This window comes from Rhodotorula paludigena, assembly GCF_050403205.1.
Source record: "Rhodotorula paludigena JCM10292 DNA, Rt_paludigena_JCM10292v1_ctg9, whole genome shotgun sequence".
Lineage (NCBI taxonomy): Eukaryota > Fungi > Basidiomycota > Microbotryomycetes > Sporidiobolales > Sporidiobolaceae > Rhodotorula > Rhodotorula paludigena.
In genome coordinates, this window is record NW_027481449.1 from 182,829 (window position 1) to 198,045 (window position 15,217).

At 65.0% G+C, this 15,217-nt stretch overlaps 4 protein-coding genes across 4 annotated transcripts; 1 reads left to right on the forward strand and 3 right to left on the reverse strand.

The window, feature by feature from the left end:
• Positions 1-117: 117 nt before the first annotated feature.
• Positions 118-1,385, reverse strand: JCM10292_000917 (uncharacterized protein; the record flags this gene model as incomplete). The annotated part of the gene is made up of 4 exons (XM_076647435.1): positions 118-755; positions 816-965; positions 1,025-1,258; positions 1,355-1,385. 4 exons carry the CDS (start codon positions 1,383-1,385, stop codon positions 118-120), a joined length of 1,053 nt encoding a protein of 350 aa, XP_076506970.1.
• A 395-nt stretch (positions 1,386-1,780) lies between these two features.
• MON2 (Mon2p) lies at positions 1,781-8,526 on the forward strand (the record flags this gene model as incomplete). The annotated part of the gene is made up of 13 exons (XM_076647436.1): positions 1,781-1,855; positions 1,925-1,991; positions 2,051-2,178; positions 2,241-2,408; positions 2,469-2,990; positions 3,049-5,787; positions 5,850-6,986; positions 7,045-7,189; positions 7,247-7,322; positions 7,376-7,443; positions 7,496-7,828; positions 7,888-8,008; positions 8,070-8,526. 13 exons carry the CDS (start codon positions 1,781-1,783, stop codon positions 8,524-8,526), a joined length of 6,036 nt encoding a protein of 2,011 aa, XP_076506971.1.
• A 95-nt stretch (positions 8,527-8,621) lies between these two features.
• On the reverse strand, positions 8,622-9,232 carry JCM10292_000919 (uncharacterized protein; the record flags this gene model as incomplete). Its single annotated transcript, XM_076647437.1, has 4 exons — positions 8,622-8,782; positions 8,847-8,954; positions 9,017-9,048; positions 9,108-9,232. The coding sequence occupies 4 exons, from the start codon at positions 9,230-9,232 to the stop codon at positions 8,622-8,624; spliced, it is 426 nt and encodes a 141-aa protein (XP_076506972.1).
• A 1,500-nt stretch (positions 9,233-10,732) lies between these two features.
• Positions 10,733-14,416, reverse strand: JCM10292_000920 (WD40 repeat domain-containing protein; the record flags this gene model as incomplete). Its single annotated transcript, XM_076647438.1, has 10 exons — positions 10,733-10,890; positions 10,947-11,225; positions 11,282-11,368; positions 11,430-11,727; positions 11,781-11,870; positions 11,934-11,954; positions 12,025-12,201; positions 12,265-12,569; positions 12,631-12,955; positions 13,031-14,416. 10 exons carry the CDS (start codon positions 14,414-14,416, stop codon positions 10,733-10,735), a joined length of 3,126 nt encoding a protein of 1,041 aa, XP_076506973.1.
• Between the last annotated feature and the right edge of the window lie 801 nt (positions 14,417-15,217).

Consider the following 15,217-nt stretch of genomic DNA (forward strand, 5'->3'; position numbering starts at 1 on the left):
GTCAACGAGCAAAATCAACCTCGCCGCGATCGCACGAAATGGATGAAAGGGTTACAAAGAGCTGCCGCAGCAGAGGTAGGAAGCTACAAAAGCGATCAGCGACGCGTCCCTCGTCGCTCAGCGCACCGAAGTCCCGCCGAACCTGGTGCTCCTCCTCATCCCGCCGCTCCCACTCCCGCCACCACCGCCACCGCGTCCCCAGCTTCCGCTCCCACCCACACCCCGATCGCGGTCCTCCCAGTCGCGCAAGTTCGCCCCTCCCGCGCCGCCCCCCGCGCCCCAGGCCCTGCGCGGCCCGAACAGCCCACCGCCCTGCCCTCCTCCGCCCCAGAAAGCGCCTCCTCCTCCACCTCCTCCTCGCAGCGGCGCATATGGTCCCTCCCCGTAGCCCTCCCCGTACGCGCGGTCCTGCCGCGGCCGCGTCGACCCGAGCAGGGCGTTCGCGGCCCATCCGGCGGCGGCGCCGGTCCAGAAGCCGGGGCGCCAGCTCTGCTGCGACTCGGGTGCGGGCGAGGGCGGCTTGGGCGTGTACGGTGGAGGGGGACCGCCGGGAGGAGGAGGGTGCGGTGGACGGCCGCTTGGACCTCCTCCTCCGCCGCCGCCGCCACCCCAGCGGGACGAGCTGCCTGGTGGCGGAGGCGGGCGTCCGTCGTTGTCGCCGCCGAAGATTGAAGGGAAGAATCGCCGAGCGAGCTTGTGCAGGAAGGAGAAAAGCAGGTAGGCGGTCAGGGCGGCGAAGAGGAGGTTGAAGCCGGCTGCGCGCGCCGAGAGAAGGGTCAAACAGGAACACCGCCAGCTCGAGAAAGCAGACTCACTGCTGAACGCCGACTCGAATGAGTTTGGTGCGTAGCGCTTAACAGACGAAGGAAGGGTGCCGAAGCTGTTCTCGAGCGGGGACGAGAACCGGACGAGCGAGTACTCCAGGCCGCACGATCCGCGCAAAATGTGCGTGTCACCAGGCCCGTCTGTCGCGCGCAAGTCGGATCAGCAAGTAGTCGAAAGCGTGAGGCGACAAGCGGCGCACCCCAACCCTCACACCCGACGTGGACCTCTCCGAACCGAATCCCGTCCGGCAAGTCTGCTTCGCACTTCCACTCGAGCCCGCCCGCGCCATCGCTCCCCGTCGCGACGCACTGGACGACATCGGGCTCGTAAGTGCGGCAGACTTTGCCACGACACGAGAGCTGCGGGACGGGGGCGGTGCGGCGCGAGGCGGTGCGCTTGTTGCGGTGGAGGGTGAGGGCCTGCAGGGACGAGACTGCAGCGCGGTACCAGCGTCAGCTCGACAGGCGCGGAGAGACAGTACGGAGGACCGGGTGGCGAAAGGTAGCGGGAGGAGGGGAGGCGAACGTACGCGGGATGCGCTGCGAGCGGGTCGAGACCATCTCAGCGAGTACAAGAGCGTCCAAGCAAGCTGTCTGCACTGGTCTGGCCGGATCTCAGCGAATGGAGCGAGAGCAAGAAGGGCAGAGAGCAGCGAGGGCGATGAAGTGCCAAGGCGACGTGGCACCCCGCGGAAGAGAGCTGGAGCGTGTCGTGCAGAAGGTAGAGCAATGCAGAGCACAGCCGAGCGTCTTTCAGCGCACCCGGAGCAAGCAGAGGCGAACCCGGGAGCACAGCCGGAGCGAGAGCGTGGAGTCGCCTCGACCCCGCTTCCCGCTCGCCCTGCCAGAGCCAAGCCAGCGCTCTTTGCATTCGCAGGAAGGCCACACACGCTCCTGCCGCGCACCGGCGCGCGTCCCCGCTCTTGTCGCGCATCGCCCGCCCCACCTCGTCGTCCATGTCGAGCCTCCTCGCCGCAGACTACGCCAGCCTCGCCAAAGAGGCAGGCAGGCGGCACGCAGACGTGCGCGATGTGCGTTCAGAACGTGCTTGAGCTCTGTAGGTCGAGTCGCCGTGCTGACGCCGCGTCTCGCTCGTGCAGGCGGCCGACAAGGCGCACCAGCTCGTCAAGACCAGCAAGGACGAGGCCCTGCGCGAGCTGCGAGCAGGTGCGAGCTACCACTTGAGCCGCGCGCACTGGACAGGCCAAATGACGCCGTTCCCGCAGACCCTCCTCCCGCCGAGCATCCGCTGTACCAGCCCATCTTCCTCGCCTCGTCCACCAGGAACGCAAAGGTCATCGCACTCGCAGTCTCGGCTCTGCAGCGTCTCATTCAGAGCGCAGCCGTGCCTCGAGTGGGTTCTTCCCGCGCTCTGCAACCTCTGCTGGCATTGCCTGAACCCTCGCCTTCCCACAGACCTTTGTCGCTCCCATCCTCGACACGCTCGAGCAGGTCATTCCGCAGGGCGTCGAGATCCAGCTCAAGGTGCTGCAGACGCTCGTCAGCCTGTTGACTACGAGCACACCTGCGCCAGGAGCCGATGGACGGAGCGAACGGTTGGTGCAGGGCGAGGAGCTGGGCCGGGTGCGTTGCGCCTCTCTCTCTTCTGACTCGAGACCAGTCTGATGAGCGATGCACGTTCAGGCCCTCGAGCTATCGCATCGCCTGTCGACCTCGAAGATTCCCGTCGTCGCCTCGACTGCCTCTGCCACCCTCCGCCAGCTCTTCATGTTTGTCTTTGAGCGCGTAGGCGAGGAAGACGCGCTCGTCGCCTCGTCACTAGACGTAGCAACCGACTCATCTCTGCCTCCCGCCTCATTCGACGTCGACGTTCCCCCGCTCGAGGAGGACCGCGCCGCCTCGCTCGGCACGTTCCCCTTCCGCCGCCGCTTCATCGAGGGCGACACACCCGCATCGCCCGACGTTACCGCGATTCCGCCGATGCCCACGCTGGATGATATAAACCAGGCCAAGTCGATCAAGCTGCGCCCGGCGGCGAGAGACGCCTACCTCCTCCTCGAGGACCTGTGCCTCCTCATCGCCGGGTCGGTCGAAGGCGGACCTGATGGCGAGCCCAGCTTTCTGCGCTGGGGCAGCTTGAGTCGGACGTTTGGGCTCGAGCTTGTCGAGAGCATCGTCAGCGGGTTTGGCGAGATCGTGCGCGCTGTACGTACCGTGCCGTCCCCCTCTGACACGCCCAATCTGGCTGACAGTCTAACCACAGCATCCCGAGCTTCTGCTAGTCCTCCGTGCCCACCTTTGCCCGCTCCTGATCCGCTTCCTCTCGTCCCCGCCGCAATCGACCCTCAGCTCGTCGACCTCGTTCACCTTTTCGTTCCCGCTCACGCTCCGCCTCACGCGCGTCGTCTTCCTCCTCCTCAAGCAGTTCTCCGACCTCCTCACCCTCGAGTCCGAAGTCTTTCTCACCATGTTTGTCCGCGTCATCGGCCCCGGCGACCGCGGTGAGGGCGAAGGCGGGCACCCGGCGGGCCCGACCGCCGCAGGGCAGAACAGTCCGCTGTGGATGCGCGTCCTCGCGCTCGAGATCTTCCGCGGCCTCTGCGGCGACTTTCCCCTCATGCTCCGGTTCTACCAGCGGTACGACGCGGCGACGCGCGAGAAGCAGCTGCAGGCCGAGGCGGCGGGAGGGGGCAAGGGCAAGGGCAAAGTCGGCGGCTCGACCGTCTTCAGCGACCTCATGACGGCGTTCAACCGCCTCGCGACCGAGAAGCCTACGGCTCTTGGCGTTGGCGCGGCCGTCACGTACGGCTCGTCGCTCGGCCCCGTCTTCAGTCATGCGCCGGGCGCCGCAGCGGGTTCCTCTGCAGGCGCGAGCGCAGGCGGGACGGGTTCGGGTGTGATCGACAGCGCGATGGAGATGGGCTGGGGCGTCGCGCAGGGCGTCGGCAGCGTCGTCGGGTCCAGCGTCGCCGCCGCCGCCGGAGCCGTCTCGACCGCCGGCGGAGGTGGCGCCGGCGCAGCGACCGCGCCGAGCCTGAGTGTGCAGACGGCGTCGATGAAGCTGCAGTGCATCGACCAGCTCGACAAGGCCGAGCCGCCCCAGATCCCCGACACGTACATCTTCCTCCTCGCGCTGCAGTGCCTCTCGGCGCTCGCCGACGGGTTCGCCAGCTTTACGCTCAGCACGTACGCCGAGGTCGTCGCACGCCAGACTCCGCCGGAGGCAAAGGGCACCGCGTCGCCCGCGCTTGACTGGGCCGCGCTCGACGCCGCTGCAGGGTCAGACGACCCGCAGATGGTCTCGCTGCGGGTCGTGCGCGCCATGGCCGAGACGACGTGGCCGGCGCTGCTCGCCTCGCTCTCGTTCTTGATCGCGACTGCGCTCTCGGACGACCTCTTCGCCGACGTGGTCGCCGCGCTGCAGAGCTTCACGTCCGTCCTCGGCGTGCTCAACCTCGAAACGCCGCGCGAAGCGTTCCTCACGTCGCTCTGCAAATTCGCCATGCCGCCCTCGGTCGTCTCGCACCTCGCCTCGCAGGACGCGCACTCTGCCGCGTACGGCGCAAAACCGACCTCGAGCGCTGCCGCCGCCGCGACAGCCGTCCTCTCAGCCGGCGCCGAGTCGCTCGCGCTCCTCGCAGGTGGCGGTGGCGGTGCGGGCGCCGCACACCCGATCGGGCTCAGCTCGCGCAACCTGGTGTGCCTTCGTGCGCTCATGAGCGTCGCGCACTACCTCGCCGGGACCCTCGGGTACTCGTGGTTCTGCGTCTTCGAGACGCTGCAGAACGCCGATTTCGTGCTGCGCGCGACGAGCGCCGCGAGGGGCATCAAGAAGCGGTCGGTCCCGCCTGCCACGCCGGCCGCGTCGACGGGCAAGGCGGGCGCTCACGCGGGCGTGAATGGTGCGGCTGGTGCGTCTGCAACGGGCGAGGCTGCTCCGCCGCCCATCCCCGTCATTCCGACCGAGGCGGACGAGGTTGCGGTGCAGCAGGCGATCGCGCAGCTCTTCGAGGTGTCGAAGACGCTCGACGACGGCGCCTTCGCCAAATTCGTCGGCGCATTGTGCCGACTCAGCGGCGAGATGATCGGCTTGCAGATGAACGAGGACGGGTCGGCGGTCCAGTACGCGGGCGGCGACGAGGTGAGCGAGGACGGCAGCAGCAGCGCGGGCGGGGCCGCGACGCCGCTCGACACGCCGAGCAGACGCCGCTCGAGCGGGATCAGCGTCGGGCGGAGCCGAGCCGACAAATCTTTCGGCATCGCTAAGCTCGGCAATGTCGCGCTGCTCAACATCCTGCGGCTCATCCAGCGTCCTCCGTCGGTCGGGTGGGATCTCGTCACGTCGCATCTACTGCACATCATCCACCACACGCCCACACCGACCCCGATCCGCCTGCAAGCTGCCGATGTCATGGGCCAATTGCTCGTGCAGGCGCCGAAGAGTCTCGCCGCGCTCAACATACCCGAGGATATCGACCTGCAGGAGCGCGTCCAAGAGCAGGTCCTCGTTGCGCTCGCTGCGCAAGCCGAGCCGCCGCTGCGTTTGCAGACCTCTACCGATGTCGACATTCGCCGTATGGCCCTCGAGACATTGCTCAAGGTCCTTGAGTCGAACGGGCACGACTTCGTCACGGGTTGGGGCCGCATCTTCCACGTCCTCCGCACTGCGTGCCCCTCTGCCTCATCTTTCGCTGCGCCGCCTTCGCCAATCGCGTCCTCCGCGCCACGCCGATCGCTCGACACGATCAGCGAGCGCGATGGCTTCGGCCCCATGACGCCGCTTCGCACCAATCTCGCACCGGCCTCGAGCGGCTACTTCGCTGGCGAAGGCGCCGCGTCGCGGAGCGCGAAGACGGCCGTCCTCGTGCGCACCAGCTTTCCGTCCCTTCAGCTCATCTGCACCGACTTTCTCGACCCGCTCTCGACCGACGAGGTGCGCGACTGCATCGGCACGCTGGCAGAATTCGGCAAGCAAGTCGAAGATGTCAACGTTGCGCTTACGGTGCGTCGAGCACGTCTTGCCCTCTCGCCGTCTGCGTTACTGATGGGCTACTACCCGCGCAGGCAGGAGGGCTGCTCTGGAATGTCTCCGATCACGTTCAGGCAAAGCGCAAGTCGGGTGACAGCGAGATGACCGAGGGCGGAGATCTGTGGATGCACCTGTTGCAGAACCTGCTCGCGCTTTGCCGCGACCCTCGGCAGGAGGTGCGCGACGCCGCCATTACAAACGTGTTCCGCTCTGTCTCGATGTACGGCTCGACACTGGACAACGCGACGTGGCACGCCTGTTCCTGGGACGTTCTTTTCCCGCTTCTGGAGGACGTCTCCGCTTCGATCCGCCAGCACAACACGGACGGCCTTGACGGCGATAACGAGTTGAGCGAGGAGACCGTGCCGCAACCGAATGGTCCGCCGATTCGCCTTGTCGACAAGCAGTGGGATGACAGCAAGGTTCTCGCACTCCGCTCCCTCGGCGACGTCTTCTTCGACAACCTCGCTCAGCTTGTCAAGACGGACCGTTACGAGGACATTTGGGCTACATTCATCAGCGTCGTGCAGCAAAGCTTCGTCGAGGATCGCGCGCAGCCTGCGACGGCCGCCATGCAGACTCTCGAGAAGGTCCTCACCGTCTCGCTCGACATGTCCGACGAGGCGCGCATCGCTTCATCGTGGGAAGCCGCCTGGTCTGCGTGGGTCGAAATGGGCGGCGCGATCGAAGACGACGCACGTTCGACTGGTGGCGACGAGACGGACAAGGTCTTCTCGCAAGTCAACCTCGAGGCTTTTGTGCGCGTCGCCCTTCCGATCTACACGCCGCCGTACATCAGCTTCGATCTCGAACGCGTGCAGCGCCTTCTGGCGGTTCTCAAGGCAGTCCTCACCTACCCGCGTTCGCTCGACTATCGGTTAGACATCGACGGCTTGATGCCGCTCCAAGCCGCAGTTCTCGAGGTCATCGCGGTCATCAAGCTCGATATACCGGGAGCCCCATCTGCCGTACTCTCCGACTTGTCAGAGTACCTCACGCTCGCCTTCAGCACTCGAGTGCAGAAGGTCCCGCCCACACGGGCAGCCGGCGCACCGCAGGTCACCTACATCGCACTCGCTAAGGAGATCATGCCGCACGTCCAATGGCTCTATCAGCAGTACAAGGATGAGCCTCTCGTCTACGAGCAGGGCGCCGTTGGCACGATGCTCGAGGTGAGTAGCCGGGCTCCTCCCATCCTTGTGCAGTCGAATTGACCTGACGCTCCTCCAGGCATACGCAGTGCCGATGCGGTTGAAGCACGAATGTCCGGCGCCCGCCAAGTTTGGCTCCGCCGAGCCGCTTTGGAAGACGGCAACGGTCAACTTCCTCAAAGCCGTGCGCGACGTGACGCAGTGCCTGCAGGAGCTCGACAGCCGTAATTGCATATCTTCGATACTTCGTCTACAATCAGGCTGACATTCGATGCCTTCAGAGCTGTCCAATGCGACGCACGAAGCCATTTGGCGCGGCATCATCGAAGGGTTCGCCGGCGCGCTCGTTGCCTCGAGGTCAGCACACTCGCCAGACTGACGTTGCCTGTACTTACACGACTATTGGACAGCCGACACATCGCCGATCGTGGGCTGTCGGAGATCCACCAGGAAGAGAACTTCGACCGGGCGCTCCTCAGTGCGTTCGGCGTATTTCCCGCCGTAACTCTGACTGACTCATTCTTGTACAGTCTCGCTGGAGCGCGACGTTCTTCCGCACCTGGGGTCGTCTCGGGTGCCGGACAACCTCATTCAGCGACTGGGCAAGACGCTGCAGATCGGCTCTCGCCTGTATCGTCTTGACCTTCCTGAGGCTTCCTTCGAAATGGATCGGAGACCCCATGTCGATGACTACGACACGCCGCCACCGAGCCCGCCAGAACCGCGTTTCGACCCCGACTTTGACAAGCAGGCGCGCGGCGAGATGCACGGGACAACGGTCGACGTGGTCGAATTAGGTCGCGAACGCTTCGCCTACTGGTCTCTCGAACTGCTCTTCTACATTTGCCACGACGATGGCGAACGTGCGTGCTCGAGCAGCGGTCATCGCGACGGCCCAAAGCTCACCCTCGCTCGCTCACAGCTTCTTCGACGCGAGAACGCATCGCCGCCGTCTGCGCTCCGGCCTTCGTCAACCGTTGCGCGGCTGCGTTGCGCACGTACATCGCTGATGCGCCCTTGCGTGGCAAGATGCCCTTCCCGCGGTATGTCAACTTGTGTCGCTCATTTTCGGCGTTCTAAAACTGAACAGGATCTCGCGCGCAGCATTCGGCAGGAGGAGCTGGTCTACCTACTGCAGAAGCTGCTCTCTTTGCGCCTCCGCCCCAACACGCTGTGGGCGTCCTACCAACCCAATCCCTCTGCCGCCATCACTGCACCCGCTCAGCTCGATACCACCCTCCCTCTGTCCGGTCTTGTTCGCTCGGCTCTCCTGCGATCACCTCTCGCCCATCTCTACGAGCTGCATCCTCTCTTCACCGACCTTCTCGCTCTTTCAAATCTCTCGCCATCGATCACAGCGGCCTACGTTCCCTATCGCCGGCTGGTCGGTATCGACCTAGAGACCGGCGAGGAATCGTTGGAAGGCTTGCCGGCAGGCTTCACGCCCAGCGCCGCCCCGCGCGCAAAGGCGAGCGAGGTCGAGGAGACGGACGTTGTCAAGCTGACGCTGAGATGTCTGTCGGCGGTAGGCAAGGGGATCGGCGCGGGCGAGCTTCCCTAGAAATGGCTTGGTTGTTTCTGTGCCGTTAGTTCTGTCGTCCTCTCGCAGTCATAGCATGTGCAAGTGTCTCTGTGTCGTGTCGCACCAGTGTTTGTCTACACAACGACGGAGGCGCCGGCGCCGATGCACGCGGAAACAAGTAGTGCAGCTGCCGCATTGCGAGGCGATCCTTGCGAGGGTGCGCCTGACGACAGATCGGAATTGCCCCGCCGTGATAGACCCTTCTGCTTTTCGGCGACCGAAGTCGTCGAGATGTCTGCGAGCGCAAAGGATTCAGAGATACGCTCACGGTCAGTGATTGATGTCCACCGAGGACGTACAGTCGGCAGCCTTCATAATGGACCCGCTCGAGAACGCGGTCGGCGTGATAGTCTGCGGAGCGGTCGGCGTGAAGGTTCCCACAACGCCGTCGTCGCCAGTATACAATGCTATAACGCAAGCCCGTGATCAGCCGCGCAGCCCTGTTGATGGGATCGAAGGAGGTGCGCACTCGGTTGAATGCTCGTCGTGACGACGACGCCGCTGCACAGACGAACCAAGGGTCAGCTGGAGCGTTGCGTATCGGCATAAGCGCAACGTACTCTGCTTCGCGTGTCAAAGTCGTCTCTTGCGCGCGTACAGCGCCAAAGAAGAGGACGAGCAGAGCGAGAAGCGTGCCAAATCGCAGGCAAGCGCTCGAAACCGCAGCAGAGAAGGGGGCCGTCATGGTGGTAGTGATGCGGGAGAAGGAGAGTCGCGACAAGCCAGACCGTCGGAAACGCGCATCGTCGACACGAGTGGACGCAATCTGGAGAACGGGGACCAGCAGGACCACGCGATGACCGTTTGGACGACTGCGATGCGCCTGCCTTAGCGGCAGCCCCGGACTGCGAGCGACATGTGGGGGAGATGGAGCGCACAGCGGTGACGTTTAGGGTGCAGCTGCGTCGCAGTGTCGGCTCAGCGACCGTTTCTTCAGCACATCGGCAGGCTCGGACAGGAAACGGGCGATGGATGGGCTCGCCAAAGCAGTTCTAGAGATGCATCGCGTTCTGAACCGGCGGGTCGAACTCCGTCGCGAACCTATCTCGCTTCATCGTAGCCTGACAGCTGTTTTTCAAACCATGCGAAGTAGAACAACAAGACCCACGAGACTGCCGATGAGCGCTGCGGCAACAGAGAGGGCGGGACATCGGTGAAGAGGGCGCAGTCTGCTCGCCGCATTTGACGCGCTGCTGCCTTCGGCTGACTTTGTCGAGAAATCTGCGGCAGCAAAGTTTGCACGCGGACTTAGGACCGTTGCAACTCGGCAGGGAACAGGATCGGAACGAACAAGCCGTCGCCGCCTCCGTGCTTCCGGTGGACCAGGTGGTGGGCGTGACAGTGGAAGGTCCCGTAGCCCACCAAGTGAGGATGGAGCTATCTTGAGTATATGTCGCTGGGTGATAGGGTGTCAGCTGAATGCATGCCAAGTCTGCACATGGACGAGGAAGAAGCCGCTCTTCTCGACTCACTGTACACGGTTGTATCTCCATCGTCCAACGTCGTTAATGGTGTCTCTCCACTTGAGATGCTCTCTGTCGATGCTGTGCCGTTGATTGTGCTCGTTGTGACCGTTCCGGTCGCAATGTCACCATTGACTCCGGTTGACAAGGAGTCGACGGAGAACGTGCCGCTTCTGCAGAGTCGCAAGAAACCATCAGCTACTGAATGCGGAAGCTGACTTGCAAGAAGAAGTGTTGAGCCAAGCAAGCGACGTTGATGCGCCGGCATCGCGCTCACTTACTCATCGTCAGTCACCGTCAACAGCTGCGCTCGGGCATGCAAGCACAGGCTCCGCGCCGCCCAGCATGTGGCCAAGGCCGTGGCGAAAAAGTGCATGCTAGTCCGGCAATGCTCCAAGAAACTGCGGCTGGTTTTCCGCAGAAAAAGACCGTTGTCGCGGCGACGAGAGGCGGCGCGAGCGGGTGTGTCACGTGTCAAGTGCGTCAAGCCAGACAGCTCAATACGGCACAGGAAGCAAGGGCAGGAGGACAAGCAGCGCTGCTCGAGGTCCGCAGGAGGGGCGCAGTTGCGCAGGCCGGGCTGCGCACGAGTCTGAGGAAAGGTGCGGGGAGCGCAGATGCCGAACGGTGCGACGTGCTCAACAACAAGGCAATGCGTGTGTTGATCACACAGCGAAAATACGGGAGAGTGTCTGTACTGCACTGCGGAAATCACAAATCGACTACGAGCGGCCTGCTTCGCTCATCCGGCTCCACCGCTTGGACTTGTCGCGCTTGAGCGAGGATGCGGCCCCCGCGGACAGGGCGGGCGATGCGAGTGGAGGGAGGGTCGCGGGCGACAGTTTGGAGTTGCGGAACACAGAGATGGTGCCCGTCTCGTCTGTAAGCTGCGGGCGTGAGCGAGCGTAACAAATCGAGGACTTTTCCGAGACGGACCGTCTGCAACAACGAGGATAGCATCCTGCGCGCCGCCTGCAGTCGGGTGAGCCTTGCCGTCGCGCGAGGTGGCCGGAACGAGTACACTGCGAGGGATCGAATCGCAAGTCGTGTTGTGCGACTCGACTCCGACAAGGTCGAGGCTCGCTCCGCTCATCGTCTGCTCGAGCGGCGCGAAGTGAGTGTGGCCATCGGCGAAGATGGGGTCGTTCGCGGCGGCGAGGTGCTCGCGAGAATGGGTCGGGGCGAAGACGGCAGCCGTGACGATGTGCGCAAACACTATGTCCCGGTTCGTCAGCTCCGCAAGCTCGCACGAAGCAAACAGAGAAACGCACTGGCGAAGTGCTCGTGAGGCGAGTCTTTCTGTTTCTTGCGGAGATGGAAGCCGCCGTCATCGCGTCGGTCGAGCCCCGAATCCCACACTGCGCACAGTGTGGGTCAGCGAGAGTGCAAAGAAGAAGCGAGAGGAATCTGAGGACGTACTGTACACGTTGCGGTCCTCGGAACCGGAAATGATCCATCGCCCATCGTCCGAGAAGCTCGCTCGAATCTGGGAGCTCGTGTTCTCATGCCCCGCGTACTTCGTCTCGAGAATCTTGTCGGCGGTGTGGTACAGCCGCAGCCGGGAGTCGTTGGTCGTGACGAGGAGACGCTCGCCCGTGCTCGAGGGGAGGGGAAAGGGCGTGAGCGAGGTGACTTTCTTGCCCTTGGAGTTCTTGCCCCGAGATGACTTGGCGGCGAACTGGGCATGGTAGCGGAAGGTTTCGACCTCGAAGAACATCTGTCAAGCACGGGTGTCAGTAGGGAACGGCTTGAAGAGTGGTGGATACGCACGACGGCGCCAACGAAGGTTCCGGCGATGGCGAGCTTCCCGTCCCGTGTGAACGAGACGGCCGTGATGAGCTCAGGCAGCTCAGTCCAGATCTGAGGAGACGAGCGCGTTAGTCGGGTTCCCTCGCTTTTCCGTCTGCGTATGCGCCAACGCACGTGAACCCGCTTCTCCGGGATCTGCGATTGCCATCGTTAAGGACCAGTCAGCGAATATCAAAGAGAAGGTGAGTCGAAGACTGCAGCCTACATTCCACAATCGCAGCTTGCAGTCGAGCGAACCGGAGAGGAAGAACCGGTCGTCCTTCGGGTAGAAGGCAATGCTCGTGACAAAGTCGAGGTGCTGGAACGCGCACAGGCACTCGTTGCGCGAGACGTGCCACAGCCGTACGGTCTTGTCCATCGATGACGAGAGGAGGAAGTTGTTCTGAGCGGGCGGTGGAGCGTGAGCTCGGCGTGGGCAAACGGCGGAAAGGGGAAGCCAGCGCACCTTGCTCCAGCTCAAATCAAGCACGTCGGCCTCATGGCCCTTAAACTCGCGCACGGGCTTGCTGGCGAAGACGGGCATGACGCAGACCGGCTCGCGGGGCCCGGAGCTGCCCTTCTTGCGCCCAGTGGGGCCGACCGTGGGCGTGGGCGGCGGGACAGGTGATGATGGCGTCGCGGGCACGCCGGACATGCGCGAACCCGCTGGTGCCTCGGTAGTCGAAAGCGGCACTGGGTCGAACTGCTGGCTAGTCGAGGCCGCGGCAAGAGTCGCCTCGCGCTCCTCGGGCGTCGAGAGGACTTCCCAGACTGCGATGAGATTGTCGTTAGCGAACTTTGCGCTCGTACAGGAGCGAAGACTTGAACGCACCTCGCACGACGCCGTCCTTGCCGCCGACCGCGAGGAACTTGCCGTCCTCGCTAAACTTGACGGCCCACACCGCCTTCTTCTTCTTTCCGCCCTTGGCCGCGCCGCCCGCGCCGCCGCCGCCGGTGCGCTCGTCGTCGTGCGTCGCATGCGAGTGGAGCGAAGCCGAATCTAGCACGTCTGGCGCGCCGGAGTGTACCGACTCGCTGTCGCCGCCGCCGTCCCGCGCGGGTATGGGGGAGGGACCCGACGAAGGCCAGGGGATCGGAAGCTCTTGCGCGAGAAAGAGGTCGTTGAACTCTTTCGTCGACTTGCCCTTTGCGCGGACCTGCACCAGAAGCCGGGCAAAGAAGTTAGTACGACATCCAGGGGACGGAGCTGACGCGAGCAGGGCTGGGGGCACCTTTGGCCGGATGACTTTCTCCCCCTTTTCAGCCTTCGTCTCCCTCCTCTCGATCCCTCCTAGCGCGGGGCTGTCCGCCGGCCCCGGAAATACGCCATTCGCGCTCGCAGCCGACATGGGCGGAGTCATCGGCTCCCTCGCAGGCCCCGTCGACGAAGCGACCGGTCCCGGCCCCTGCGCAGACAAGTTCTGCGACGGCGTGCGAGAGCGCGAGAAGAACGAGCGGAACGGCCCGCGCTTCTTGCCGCCCGACAACGAGCCGGGCGGGTCGATCGAGAGCGCCGACGAGGTCGACATGCTCGAGACGTTGCGGTTGCGCGCTGCCGCGCGCGCGGCAGGCGACGGCGAGGGCGCGTCGACGAGCTGCTGTGCCGAGAGCGGGCGGCGAGTCGAGCCCGACGGGTCCGTCGACCGTGCGGCAGGCGTAATCGTGTCGCCGCTGTCGGTGCGCTCCTGCCCGTCGCCAGAGTGCGCCGACGGGCCGCCCTCCTCGCTGACGAGCCCGAGCGCCGTTCCGCGCTCGCCCCTCCTCGCACGGAGGGACGACCCCGCCGAGGAGCGCGGCAGCTCGTCGTCGCTCATCTGCGTCGGACTCTCGCTCGTCCCGCCCGCGCCGCCACCAACGTGGACGCCCGCCGCGCGGGCCATGGCCGTCCAGCTCTGCTTCCTGAGCAAGTTGGGCCGCTCGCCGCCGCCGCCGCCGCCCTCGCCGCTGCCGCCCTCGCCGCCGCCCGCAGCCTCACCGCTGCTCTCGCGGCGCCGCTCGCGCTCGACCTGCTCGCGCACGACGCGGATCGCCTCGTACTCCGAGTCGCGACGCGCGATGGCCTGCAGCACGAGCGGGTTGACGCGCCCTTCGGCGGACGCGGCGACGAAGGCGCTCGAGGGGGTCCGCGCGAGGGTCGCGAAGGCGGGCTTGGCGGGCGACGAGGGCGAGGGCGAATCCGAGACGAGAGATGGCCCGGTTGTCGCTGCTCGTGGGGGACCAGACGGGATAGGAGAAGGGCGCCGCAATATCGGGCGGGGTGGGAACGGGATGGGAGGAGTTGGAGGAGGTGGAAAGGTCGGAAAGTGGACAGAGCGGCGCGGGGTGGACGACGTTGGGGGAGGAGGGTGCGAAGGGCGAGTCGGCGGTCCGACGGAAGGCGAGCGTGCGAGACCGGCAGGAGGAGCAGTGTACAAGCGCGAGATCGGTGCAGGCGACGTCGACCGAGACCGTTTGCGGAGCGGACGAGAAGACGAGTCGGGGAGGAGGGTCGAAACGAAGTGGTCGAGGAGCGGGTCGGACGAAGTCGAGTCGTCGAAGGGGAAGCGGAGGAAAGACGGCGAGGGAGGGCGAGGGGGAGCAAAGTGGTGAGTCTGGGTTATCAAGACTGTAGCCGACATGGTGCTCGAGAAGGGAAGGGGGCGGACTCCGCGACGAGGCAGAGGACCGATCCCAGCGGCGAAACGCAGCTCGTACGACCTCCTACGCGCCCCGCCTTACGCTCCGTGAGCCAGCGCAGGGTCAGGTGCAGGGCACGAAGAAACGTGTGGGGCAAGTCCGGCCCCCCAACGAGAGCAGAGGCGGCGAGCCCGCCGTACGTCTCCTCAACTCTGCTCCACGGGAGCTCCGGCCTGCAGGGTCCCCGGCCAAAGCGCCGACTGCGAGCTGCAGGCGTCGCTGAACAGGCAAGCACGTCGTCGAGGCTACCCATTGCTAGGTCCGCTGCTAGCGCTGGGAAGCCCACGATAGCATTGTGGCGGATCCGACGCAGGCCCGTTCCGCGCGTCGCCATTGCTGCCTCCCTCCCGCTTCCGCGAGGGCTTGAAGCACCGTGCGCAGGTCCGAGTAATAAAATCCGCCCAGCAAGATAAGAGACAGAGAGATGCGTGGCCGAGGACGCACCCTGTTCGATCTGGAGGTCCCCACTCCCTCCCCTCTCCCTCTCGGCCCTCCTCCTCGCCCGTCCCGCTCCCTCGCTCGCGCGTCTCCCTTCCCCTCTCCTCCTCCTTCTCTTCCCCCTAGCTTCCTCGCCCTCACCCTCACTCCCGCTCCCCTCGCTCGACGAGCCCGAGGAAGAGAGAGACCCCGCGACGCTCTCGTCCGAGCTGCCGGCCTCGCCCGGGCGCACGGGGCGCAGCGTCGGTTCGGTCGGGAGTTTGGTCGGGAGGAGCGAGGCGAGGGAGAAGGATGGGAGGGAGGGG